Here is a 13,775-nt window from a genome sequence, read left to right as displayed (position 1 = left end):
CTTGCACATATCTTTTGCGAAATCGGTGCAGTTGGAAAATTTATTTGCAAATTTAAGTGAAAAGAGGGGAGCAATATGGTACTGCCTTCCCAAGTACACTTCAAAGTGGTTTGTGGGGCATATATGTAGATCATGTGAACCAATGCAAAATTAACCAAAAAATCTAGTATAGTGGTCAACATGTAGAAGGCATGTTTGTGAGAAATAAGATTCTTATCTTTTAAACCATGCTTTTCTTAGAAGCCAGGAGGTTCTTTTCACCAACCAATGGGCGCTCTCTCTCTCTCTCTCTCTCTCTCTCTCTCTCTCTCTCTCTCTCACACCCCCCCCCCCTTCCTACACACACACACACACACACACACACACACACACACACACTTTTCCCAAAATTCAGATATAATATTGGTTTCAAAATTTGACAAATAATTACGAAAAATACCCCAAAGGACTTTGACTATAAGATACTGCCCCCAAGTGGAACATTCAGCTACAACACATGCATGAACTCAAAAGCATGTAAAAACATGTTAAACATATTGTTAAGGATACTTTGTATGCTGTCTACATATCTGACAGATTAACTGAGATACCATAATGCCACTGGTAGAATTTAAGTGCTTTTTGTCAGGGTTTGGAAATGATCTGTTGGCGTAACTTAGGACCTCTGTTTTCTTGGAAACTGCTTTAGTACCACAGCTCTGTAAGGAAACATTTCTGTGTTGGTTGAGGGCAGCATTTGGTTACATGTGTGAGTATTAATGGAATGTTGCCAAAACAGATTTGTTTTGTTAATTTCCATTTCAGAGTTGGGGAAACATTGTGTGTTTCAGTTTCAAACATTGGAAGTTCTTGTTGCACCATTGTTATAATATTGTAAACATTGGTAAAAGTCAGTGAGAGTCATGTCCTCTCACTGTTCTTTCTTTCTTTCCTTCCTTCATTCTTTAATTTGTTTCATTCCTCTCCTTGCCTGACCTTTCTTCATCCCTTTCTTTTTTCTTCTTCTTTTCTTCTCTCTTTTGATAGTAAGACTATCCTTTGTATTCATAGGTTATGATGCTACGATTTGTTGTTGAGTTTCTCCTGGTTTTGTTGAGTAACATAATTACTGTTGTAGGTTGAAGATTGGTCTTCAGGTGGCAGCAGTGAAAGCGCCAGGGTTTGGTGACAACCGTAAGGCTACACTGCAAGACATCGCAATAGCGACAGGTGGCATCGTATTCGGCGACGAGGGGAACCCAGTGAAGTTGGAGGACTTGCAGCCGTCCGACCTCGGCCAAGTAGGAGAAATTGTCATCACGAAAGATGATACACTTATGCTCAAGGTATGAGACTGTAACAGAAACTCAATTTGAAATTGCTGAAGTGTGTTATATGCAGTACTGCCATAGTAACAACAGGATAGATTGCTGCGTGACACACGGACCAGGTGTTGACAGGCAGGCACCCGTTCCAGGTTTCAGTGTGTCCTAGTGATGTATTTAGGGGAGCAGAATTTTTCGATCATGCAGCTATCAAATGTGTTTTACTGTGCATACCAACACAATTCTTAAGTTGTACAACTAAGGTACAAATGCTCTATCAGAGCATTGTCAAGGGAACTACACAGATCCTTTAAGGGTTGAGCACTAGTTTCGCAGTCAGCCGATTGTCGAGTTGGTGCCAGTGGTAAAAGCAGTCTTCTACCATCAGATAGAAATGATATTTCGATCTCAACCTCTGTGTGGCCATTCTTTCAAATAGCAACAGAACATGACTACCTTCGTTTGAAACTTGGGCATCTGCAGTGTATAGTTGGAACACTGACAGCAATGTTCCATCTATAACATAACACACAATCATTGGAAATGTAGTTAATGGAATTATACAGTCATCTCTGACAAAGATATTAGAACTGTTAATAACTTCAACACTTGTTAATAGAGCAATGAAGAATGCTATCATGTCTTGACAATGATTGTCTAGTGCTTCATACTTTCATTAGAAGTTTGAACATCTTTGTTGACAGTATTGTGATGTGACAAATAAACACACAGTTCCCCTTAGTTTATATTTCACACTTATGAGCTTTTGTTGTATATATTAAAAAATTGTAGGCTTTTCATAATAATAATAATTATTATTATTATTATTTGAAGTTTCTTTGTTTTGGTACCTACTGTATTAGCCCTTTCTTAACCCCGTGGCCTCTCTGCCATGAGTGAGACTCGTTGTAAAGTTGGGCCGTAAACAGTAAGCACGAGCCTGCCACACACTTGGTGTGGACCACATGTACACAAGCCAAGCCTGGTCCCTTAGTTCAGTTTCGGGTACTCCTTCACTGTATGAACATGTCAGTTATAAATCCCTAAAGTAACTAAAGAACCCATATTCCCATGTCATGTCAATAAAAAAACATTTAAAATTGATTATAGTAGTGATAAGTGAGTTGTTATATGGACAGTAATTCAGTAGATTCTCCCAATAGTGATATTGGTGGTCGCGGTATTGTGTATTTCCTGCCCAAAAGTCCAAAGAGATTAATCATTGAAATTGATTCCCAATGAAGACAGTAGCAGTCATGGAAGCAATGGGTTTGGAAAGAAATAACAAGACAAAAATCTGGGAGTGTATGCCAACTCTTGGGGAAAGAACACTAGTTTTAGAGCAGACTTCTTTATATATAATGTCCGACAATGTGTTTCTGGATAATATTGTTGCTGAAATGAACCAGTACACAGAACAAACATTGATCAGTGAAAATATAAGAAAGAAAATTGATAAGAAATGGATCTTTGCCAATTGTAATGAAATTAAAATGTAAGTTGCATTACGTGTAATAATAGCTCGTGTTAAAAAACAGGTGTACTGGTCTAAAAGAGCCATCATAGAAGCATGCTACTTTAAAAATATTTTAATTTTGTAACTAATGATTTGACTAACAAGATGATAAATTATATAAAGTCATACCTGTGATAAACTATTTTAATAAAAAATTCATAGTAGTACACACAATGAAGAGAACATCACGACTGACGAATTGTTAATGAAATTGAAGACATGCGTGTAGTATAAATAATTTCATCTCTTGAACAGTCAGATTTACAATAAAATTCTGTAAATTGCTGTAATTTTAAAATATATTAAGAAATGATAGAGATCTTGATTACACTGCATCTGAAACTTAATGATGAAGTTACCGAAGTCAACACTAAATAAATGACACACTTTGCATATGGATAAGAGGTAGTCTTTGCAGAAACTGTTTAGTTGAAAATGAAACAGATGTTGTTGGGACAGTACATTTTAATAGAAAAAATTGGCAGGAGATTTTGTTAAAACAAAATTTAGGCTAGGGGAGTGCATAATGAGAAGCTGCACTGCCATATTAGTGTTGAAGTGGAAGAATAAACTCAACATCCATATTATTTATAAAAAGCATGAAAGTGTGGAAATGACTGAACAAAGTGAGTCAATGAAACTCTACCTTCAAACCAAAATGTATTGTTGTACAATGGGTATTGACTGCCAAGCTGAGATATTAGAGGGGTTTCCTTGTCATAAGGAAATACTTGAAAGGGTACAGAAATTCTTTTTATTTGTACATCAAACCATGAAAAGTTAAAGATGGAATGTAGCAATATTATGAGAAGGAAAGTTGCTACTCACCATAGTGGAGATGCTGAGTCGCAGATAGGCACAACAAAAAGACTCTCACAGTTACAGCTTTCGGCCATCAAGGCCATCGTCAACAATACACACACACACACACACACACACACACACACACACACACACACACACACACACACACACACACAGAGGAATTTCATTCTGAAAAGCTAGCAAAGCATAGCTCTGTACCTTCTGTTGTGTATCTGTTGACGCAGTGCTACTGCCTTGGTGAGTCGTCTCAACTGTAGTTATTGTTTTCCAGTTTAAATGCCATCGATCGTATCCTACAGATAGCTGTATGGATTAATAATTAATGATATTTATCAAATTATATATGTTGTAGCCATATGAGGGTGAATCAAATATAAGTGGGATATTTAAAAAAAAAAAAGTCATTTATCGAAATACTAAAGGCAGTATGTTTATTTTACCACATAGTTTCCCATTTTAGAAATACATTCCTTCCCTGTGAGAAGGAAGGTAGTTTTATCGCAGAATCACAGAAATAAGCTGGTTGTGCCAGGAGCCAAGCATGCACAAATTCCTCTGTGCCCTCGTCATGTTCAAATCGGTGTCCTCCCAGGTCTTTAAGTGGTTCAGACAAAAGGAAATCGCACAGCGACAGGTCAGGGCTGTAATGAGGATGATAAAGTTGAGTCCAGTGCATTTTCTCTATATTTTATCGCAGCATTTGTGATGACCATTACAGCCACGGCATGGGACCTGGCATTTTGTGGAGGGGGATGACCTATTGAATGGTTGGTGGCATCTTTTGCGGCCACATGCATCTCTCCACCTTTTTCGATAGCATGTGGTAGCACAGCATTGATTATGTGTGACTCACGAAAAAAATCAGTGAGCAAGACGCCTCACTGATGATTAAATAAAAAAGAGTGAGAGAGTTAAAAGCATCTAGCCAACGCAGTTGAGTCTTGGGTTTCATTGGGGCTTAATCACCATTCCTCTGCCACCCCTTACTGGCGTGTTTGTATTCGGGAGTGTAGTGGTGGATCCAGTCACAGGTGACATTCTGGCTCATAAATGCATCTCCTTCTTTAGCAAACCTTGCTGTAAGACAGACTGCTGACAGACTGACAAACGTCTCAACTTCTGATTTTCAGTGAAGAGAAGGATCAATCTGGAACACACCGTTTGGAACTGTAAATCATTTGTGATGATAGCTTAACAGCTCCCATAAATCATTCCAATCTGTTCTGCTGTTTCTGATAAACTTGCCCGTCAGTTGCCTTGAAGAATGTCTCAAACCGCACAGATGTTTTCGTCTGTAACGCTGGTCCGAGGGTGATGATCATATTGCTTATTTTAAACTTTCTCATCCACCCTTGAACTCTTTATGCCAGGCACACACACGTCCGTGACCAGTGTTGGATAACTGAATGCTGCATTCAATCTCTGGAAAATATCCGACGATTGAACTCGTTCAGGAGCAAGAAATTTTATAATTATGCGTTGTGCAGTGGAGGGGTGCATCTGTTTCCCAGACATAGTGTTACTGGCAAAGCCATTGAAAATATGTAATAGCTGGCTCTCCCCCCACCCAACAATACTGGAAGTGTAGGTCCAGTGCTACCAACCGCTCAGGAACAAAAATCCCATTTGTATTTGATTCGCCCTTGTACATAGGTTCCAGCATCCTTGTGCCTGTAGATGAAGCCACATTGTTTTTAAATTGATAGCATGTTAACTAGAAACCAATAAATACAGCTGAGTGGATAGTGGAATTAAAAATATTTTGTTGCCTCTGTGGAGTTCTTAACAATATATCCCCATTCTGTTCCAGCCCTCTGTAAGTAGTTACGTAGGTGAGTAGTGCGTCACCTTTCCCCATGTAAATTGGTTCCTAGTGTGAATTGGGAGTTAAAATTCAATTTGAGCACATGTTAAATGGATAAACATTGCACCTAACAATTGACTGTCAATATTCTTTGCCACATTAACAGGGCAAGGGCAAGAAGTCGGACATCGACAGGCGTGCTGACCAGCTCCGCGACCAGATAGATTCGACAACGTCGGAGTATGAGAAGGAGAAACTGCAGGAGCGGCTGGCCAGACTCGCTTCTGGAGTCGCAGTCCTGAAGGTCGGCGGATCCAGCGAGGTCAGTAATTGCAGTGTGTGGTCCCGAGCAAAAGTTTTAATGTTATGTGATGGAGTAATCAGTGTTATTCTGCAGTGCATAATGCAGATATTCAGACAAAAAGCAGTTGCTCGGCTTTAAAACATAAAATACTAATTTTAAGCAGAGTAGGAAGTCAGTAGTTCAATGAGACAAGAATGCAGAAAGGTTGGATCTCAAAATAAGCAAAAGGCCCAGGAGAAATCTTCAGATACGACTGAAGCATTCGGGGAGGGGTTCTGTTTGAGAGAAGAATGCTAGCAGCTTTTTGTATTTGGAGGGGGTGGGGGACTTATCCTCATATCAGGAAATGTGAACACCATATTTCCAGTTCTACAAGATTTATTGAGCAGTTGAATTCTGTGGCTTGGTCCCTTGGATTTGTTTGTGAGCTTTGATGTATTGTCTCTTTCTACTGTGGTTGTTCCTCTTAAAGAATCCTTGATTCTAATTTGTGAAAATCAGAATATGGAACTGACAAAGCTTGGCCATCATGTGATGTCTACATAACTTCTATTTAATGACAAATACACTCATGATCAGAAAAATGGACACCTCGAACAATTAGAGATACGAAATTTCTGTAGAAATGATTAGCATTTGAACCATGAAAGCCTCTTCGTCGCTATAAACCAAAGGTAATGAATCGGAATGACTTGAGCAGATGTGCAGTATGTCACACAGATGTTACACGACCATACTGTCAAATCAGTGAGTTTGAAAGAGAGCACATTATTGGCATGAGAGAATGTGATACATCCATCTGGGAAATTTCTGCTCAAGTTGGACAAAGTGTTCCGGCAGTACAAATGGTGTGTGCAAAATGGTCATAGAACGTGACGAGGTAGGTCGCGTCACGCCGCCCAGACCACTGCCGCCCCTGCTGCTGCCACCACACACACACACACACACACACACACACACACACAAGAAGATTGACAACTCATCCAAAAGGCATTGCTGGATAGATCTGCATCTTCCTTGGCTCTGGTGGCTACAGTGGAACACCGTAACACATTGTACACTATCAGGGGTGACAGTCTGTCGCCGTTTATTACAGCTCAGGTTATGTGCACATCGTCCATTTCTCTGCCTACTTTTGACGATTGTGCACTGCCATGCTAGATGGCAGTGGCATATGGAACAATGTCACTGGGGACAGGAATGGCATCAGATAGTGTTTTCGGACTAATCCAGGTTCTGTTTGTTCGAAAATTATGGTATCATTTTGGTTTGCCACAGACCGGAAGCGGCATCACAGTGACTATTCACACATGGCAATACAGTGCCAGCTCTAGGCCTTATAGTGTAGGGTGTTATTGGGTACAACCACAAATCAGTCACTGTGTGTTCAGGGCACTGTGAGAAGTATGACCTACGTGAATGACATCGTCCGACTTGTAGCTATATCCTTCATACGCGACACCCCAGACACCATTTTTTGGCAAGACAATACATGGCAACATGTTGCCTTTTGCCTTGGCCCACCAGGTGCCAGACTTGTCTCCAGTCGAAAATGTGTGGGATGTGGTGAAATGATGGGTGCAGCACTGTGAGCCAGTGGCGACTACCACAGATGAACTTTGAAATCAGGTGAATGCAGCATGGATGGCTATACCACAGGACACCATTAGTGCCTTAACGTGCGTTGATGCCATCACACATGGAACAATTTAATCTTGGCTCATGGTGGATCCTGTGCCTACTAGGCAACTGGACATGTGTTTTTTCTGAACATGAGTGGGGAGGAGGAGGAGATCAGTGTTTAACGTCCCGTCGACAACGAGGTCATTAGAGACGGAGCGCAAGCTTGGGTGAGGGAAGGATGGGGAAGGAAATCGGCCGTGCCCTTTCCAAGGAACCATCCCGACATTTGCCTGAAGCGATTTAGGGAAATCACGGAAAACCTAAATCAGGATGGCTGGAGACGGGATTGAACCGTCGTCCTCCCGAATGAGAGTCCAGTGTGCTAACCACTGCGCCACCTCGCTCGGTGAACATGAGTGTGTATGAATAAACGGATGGAGTGGCTAAAGTGACTCCACTACCCCACTGTCACGAACTTATTTGTGCAGGATTTTAAAGACAGTACATTGAGAATCGTGGTTTTAAAACGTACCTGTTTTTGGAGGAATGTTGATGTTTTTGGTGTGGGCTTATGGAATTCACACTGTAGACCATTTCCATATAATTTATTTTCACCCCAGTAATAAGTTCACAGTGGGGGTTACAAGGAATGGAAAACATCCCTTTCTATGTGTGTTGGTGTACAGGAAGCATAGTAGACCACTGGGACGCAGTTTTTATCAAAAGCTGATGCGCACGGACTGGACTAATTGCATGGGGGACCACCAGATGTTAATAAAGATGGCATATGCAATCTTGGATGTAAAAATGCTTGACCCAAGAGCTGATGCACAAGTGGAATGGATGTGCAAACAGATCTGTCATGCCTTTGAGTTAGGCACTTTGCTGGAACCAGTAGATGATGCATGTGGATTTGTGGCTTTACTGTCATATGCTGGGGACATACCTTCAAAGATATATTGGCCAAACGATTTGCATCATTTACAGATGTACTGAGTACCATTGCCACACAAGATTGTTGCAGCCTGAGAGATATCTGCTGTTGGAAACACTGAGGGACACGAATGTTACATTCTAAGACAGTGTTGCCCCCATCTCTCCCTATTGGGGCTGTTTTTTAAAAGAATCCATTGAAACTAGAGTGGCACAGGTTATAAATAGAAACAAGGGTTATCTGTTAAGTAAGATTTGGAATCCTGGTCAGTGGTCATTGTTTCGCCCTTCGGAATGTATTGACTGTGGTACTCGTGGTTCATTGTTACTGCCACCTTTCATGGCTGATAGTGCTGTACCTTCACTTGGGCTAGGCAGCAGCCATGACAATGTCTGGTGAACGTGTTGTTAGTCTTCAGTGGCATGAAAAAGGGCTACAGTTTTACAGTACGAAGAAATATTGGGCACAGATAATTGCATGATCGAGCCACACAAGAATGTCATAAGTTAATAGCTCCAAAAGTCTTATTTCGTCACAGTGAAACCTGGGGCTTCACACTGGTCAATTTGATACTTGGGTTTTTACATTTGTAGGGAGTGTTGTTTTCTCCCCGCCCAGAGATTTGGCCGGAATATAAGAAAGAGTACTTGACTTATGCTGAGAAGTGATGTTGAATGTTCTGGCCATCAGAATATGCTACCAAATGCCACTAGGCATGCATGAAAAGGCAGTGTAACATGCCAGTCAGGTTTTTTATTATTGTTGTCTGGTGGAATGATGATATTTAATTTCTCTGAGATGGCAACACAATGCTGTTAGACATTTAGAAGTGATGCGATTGACCACAGTAAATGGTGTGACACTAGCACAAGTTGGTCTGTGGACACTTACTAGTTACTTCTCAAAGCTTAAAGCTCCAAGCCATAAGTGTTATCTTTGAAAAGATTTCCTTTTGCTACTTCCGTGCCCGAGGACCCAATTGACTTTCCTCTACAGTGGAAAGCTTGCCATGATGAAATTTCCAGACCGACTAAAACTGTGTGCTGGGCAGTAATCAATTCCAGTTGTTCGTGTTTGTACACCATCTCACTCAGCTATGCTGTTTGTCTCTACACTTGTCCTCACTTTTACATGTCAGTAGAAAAACAAAATGGGACATGGAGGTCTGCTTTGATGCAACCACACGATTTATCCCCAAACTAGTTCGAGCAATCATTTTGCCATCATTAGGAAACACAAGGAAATAAAGATTCTTACTCAGTGCAGTTGCATTCAGAATTTATATTTTCTGCATATTTTACAAAAAGCTCACTAGTGATGGTGATACCCCCGAAACTAGTCAAAGGATAACAGCTTGGAATGTTTTAGATGTAAGTAATGTAGTTACTGAGGTGGTCACACACACTGCATGTTCATCTATCTAAATGTAAATCAAAGCTAACATCTGTTTAGTACATTCGATAATGTTTCTGAGTGAGTGTCCCTGGAACAGAGAATGTAGTGTATCCTAGGTCTTTCATCCTTTTGCCTGCAGCCGTGTGTATTTAGGAAATGACATACCTTTCTCTGAGTTGTTCACAGTTGTGGAGTATGGTTATTTTTGTGTCTTGGGGGGGTGTCAAAAAGGGCAGAACAATGTGTAATTGGGGTCCAGTTTTATGTTTTCTAGTAAGCTTGCTTTTCCTCTCTGAATACTGTCAACCCCCCTCCCCACATCCATTACCATGGGAGGAATGTCACCAGTCTGTCTAGTGACCTCTACAGCTTGGCAGCTAAGTGTTGTTCCCTTCTCACCCTACCCAACCAGAAGGCATGAAATGTCATTGGGATCTGGACTGTGACTAATTAGCCAGAAGTTATAACTAAGACAAGTCAGTGTCATTCCTCTCTGTCACCACCTTCATGTGCCATGGGGTGCTAAGGCATGCCTTACTCCCCGCTTCCCCTGTTGCCCCATACAGTGATACATGGATCACACTGTATTGAAATCGCTTAGCTGAGTGTGTTTTGTGTAATGATAGGAAAGAAGCAGCCTGTTCATTAATAGATCCGTCCCTCAATTTTGTGATGAGGAAAGATTATTTGTTTTGTGTGGCATTGACCAACATAAACTGTTAAGTACATTTAAGTGTGTGCAAAGGATGGCCAGCATACCCAGTTACTGGCCAACCCCAATGTCCAGGCTCACTCTTTTGTGTCTTTCACCATTCCTGTATTTTCATTTTAATAGTGCATCATAAAAACCTTAATGTAGTTTGTTTTACTGATGTGTACTGTCATGAGCATGGGAAAGAGCAAATGTGATTTTACATACCTTTAGACATGTCAGCATTTCATAAATTTCATCCACGTTCATCTGGTAAAGTATTTATAAAGGAACTGGAACTCTTGAAGAGTTAAATTAACTGCTTTGACTTTGTTGCAGGTGGAGGTGAACGAGAAGAAGGACCGCGTGAATGACGCGTTGAACGCAACACGAGCGGCGGTGGAGGAGGGTATAGTGCCCGGGGGTGGTACAGCACTGCTCCGCTGCAGCCCGGTACTCGAAAAACTAAAGCCAACCAATGCTGACCAGGCAACAGGTGAGTGTGTACATCTCTAATCTGGCCTTTACCTACTTGATTTTTTTTCTTATTCCCCCCCCCCCCCCCAGATGTTTACCCAATATCTGTAATAATGCATTACCTCTTTACTGTAATGGGACCGGTGGCCAAAGAGGACACTAGTGTTGGTGCAGAAATCATATCACTGCAGGAGGGGGCTTAAATGAATGTGTCATATTTCTCTCCACATAAGATTTTTATGAACTCAAGCTCTACACAACTTCCTCTGTCGCCATGACAGGATTTAACTGTTGTGTAATAATAGGCCATGAGGTACTTTAATGTTGTGGAAATATCATGGAGCTTCTGCATGCTTGATGTCTGTGATGGAGGAATGTTAGTAGTTGCAATTCCCCACCCCCCACCCCAACTTGGGATGTTCAGCTGATTGCTGGTGGCAGAAAGTTTGCCACCTGCAATAGAAGATTAATCTGTGATGATGGCAGCAGTCAAATATCCTGAGAAAAAAGCAGATAGACAACATGTCAACAAACCCTAAAACATTAATAATTTTGTAACATTAGTAGTGATACTATTGTAACATTAGTAGTGATACTGATACGGTGGATAACACAGTTCATTTCTGTGTAGCATTTTGGCATTGAGCGCCCATTTCCTTGCACTATTAAGGCTATAGCCGCTGTCCCAATTAAACTGGTTTTTGCACATTGTGAACTCAACAGCTTCTTCAGTGATAGTCACAGTTGATACATCTGTTGTATAAGATTTTAGTATCTCAAACATAATTGTGTGTTTATGAGGCTGCATTCAGCTGCTGTAGATATGTCAAAATTGCTTAATTTAATGTGATGTCTGTGCTTCGTGCGTTCATTAGTCTGAAATTGCGCATAGACTGTCCTGTTTAAATTCACAAGAAATTTTATAAATTTGTAGGAACTGTTGAGACCAAAGCTGTCTTTTGCTGGGTACAGCATTACTCTAATTTTCTTTCATGGCCAGGAAAAGTGTTGAATAGATTCTATGCCTCAGGCTGCACAGTTTGTTGGAGCTCCAAAGAAAGGAAAAAGTGCTATAGGATGATATAATGACTATTATCTCAGAGTTTTATTTCTTAGAGGTGGATAGTCAGGGTTCCCACAAGTTCTGGAAATCAGAGAATTTCAAATGCGTCACGGAAATCAGGGAAATTTGAAGGAAAAAAAACGCTGGAAAAATCTCATTGGTCTCATTTCATCAACATGGTGTCTGTGACATGTAAATAGCTGGCCACACAATTGGAATTCCACGACAGGCCAAAACCGCAGACCATTGGGTATCTAATGGATCGGGCCTGCCAATCTGAAGCCCAACCTTTCCCACTAATGTGTAAGCCCTGCCCATCGGATCTAGTCTCACCAATCTGCCTGCAGTTTGCGTCTGTGGGCATGTGGCATGATGCGGAAGATTTTCGTGGTTCATCCAAGGACCCAGGACTGTGGTGCTCCTTGGCAGACCAGAGGCTACATACAGGTGATGGATTTCAGGAATTGTGACTGTCTTGCCGCAAGTGTATTGTCCAGTGCGGCATTCTATATGCTTTTATTTATTCTAGTACATTTTGTCACTTCGAAAATATGTGTGTATTAGAAAGTACGGATGACAAGAAGAAGAAAATTGTGACAGTTGCTGGTGATTTGTATGCTATGACTCATATTTCTGGAAAGAAAAATTACACAATACCTGTAAAATAATAGACATAACACAGTGACTAATATGAACTTAGTAGAACAAACATTTTATTGGTGGTCCCCCCCCCCCCCCCATAGTGTTGGTTTATACAACTCTTCCCTGTCTTATACACTTATTTCAAGAAGACTACTTTTTTCTGAGGTTACTTCTGAAACCAGTGAAGGTATTTTATATCTGTCTTGCACCTCCAAGGAAATGGGTATTTTTGTCACAAATGTGTTTCATTTTATTGAAATAAAATAACAGTGGTTTTATTGGAACACACACACACCATTTGCCTTGCTTTCTCCATCTAAAAACAGTTCATTACAAAAGATGTTGATGTTAATACTTAAGATTTTGCTCACAGGGGAGAGAAATCTACCACGGGGCCTCAGCCTTGGCAGCATCTTTTCCCTTCTGTGCTGCATGTCTATCCTCTTGCTGTTCTCTTTCCCCCCTGTCTTGGGAAACATGTCTGGGGTGTTTCTGGGAATGTTGTGCACTGTCTGTAGCTGACATAAGTCTCACCACTGTTCTGCATTCCTTTTTCCTTTCTTCGTTCACCTTCTCCTATCATCCCTTTGCTTCAGCATTTGAAGCTCCTCTTTTTTCTTTTTCCTTACAGTGCACTCCTGAAGGCATCTGACACGTAACAGGTGACTGGATAACGTGCAATTCCCAGCCCCGGGTCGGCAGGTAGGGCTCGCACGTACCCTGTAGCACAGGCCAGGCCCAGAGAGCTGCTATGTTCCCAAATTGCGCCAAAGGGAGGTGTGACCTGAGGTCTGAACAGTTACCTAACGTGTGTGCGCCCCCTTGTGTAGGAGGACCCCAGTTGGAAAGAGTGTGCAATCAGAGACACTGGCAATCGTGGGGAATTTTCTCAGAATGAGCTGATCATCCTCACAGTCTACATCTACAAAACAAATGGAATGAGGCTAATGATTCAAAGACTCTCCCAGCTGCACCACGGTTCCTCGTGGTTTTACGTATTGAAGGCGGTCAGTCCTTCACAATGGTAAATCCCTTTATTGTTCAGAAAAGTGTTGATGCAGTTGCTGGTCTTGTGAAATCGTGCTCTTGTTTACGGAATAGCACTTAGCCTTTGGAGACTACTACTGGTTCTCGAGCACAACTACTGCTTGCCGCTTCACTTCTCCACGGCTATACTTTTCGTATCGAGGCCCGTCA

General features: G+C 41.4%; 1 protein-coding gene across 1 annotated transcript in view; it reads left to right on the top strand.

The window, feature by feature from the left end:
- LOC124553591 (heat shock protein 60A) overlaps window positions 1–13,775 on the top strand; it is a 72,871-nt gene that overhangs the window by 45,317 nt on the left and 13,779 nt on the right. Inside the window, exons 7-9 of the mRNA XM_047127445.1 lie at window positions 1,118–1,325; window positions 5,616–5,771; window positions 10,736–10,892. Coding sequence (XP_046983401.1) covers window positions 1,118–1,325; window positions 5,616–5,771; window positions 10,736–10,892 — 521 coding nt within the window. The remainder of the gene's footprint in view (window positions 1–1,117; window positions 1,326–5,615; window positions 5,772–10,735; window positions 10,893–13,775) is intronic.

Source organism: Schistocerca americana, chromosome 11 (assembly GCF_021461395.2).
Source record: "Schistocerca americana isolate TAMUIC-IGC-003095 chromosome 11, iqSchAmer2.1, whole genome shotgun sequence".
Lineage (NCBI taxonomy): Eukaryota > Metazoa > Arthropoda > Insecta > Orthoptera > Acrididae > Schistocerca > Schistocerca americana.
Note: the sequence above shows the minus strand (reverse complement) of the source record. Positions and strands in the feature narration are given on the sequence as shown.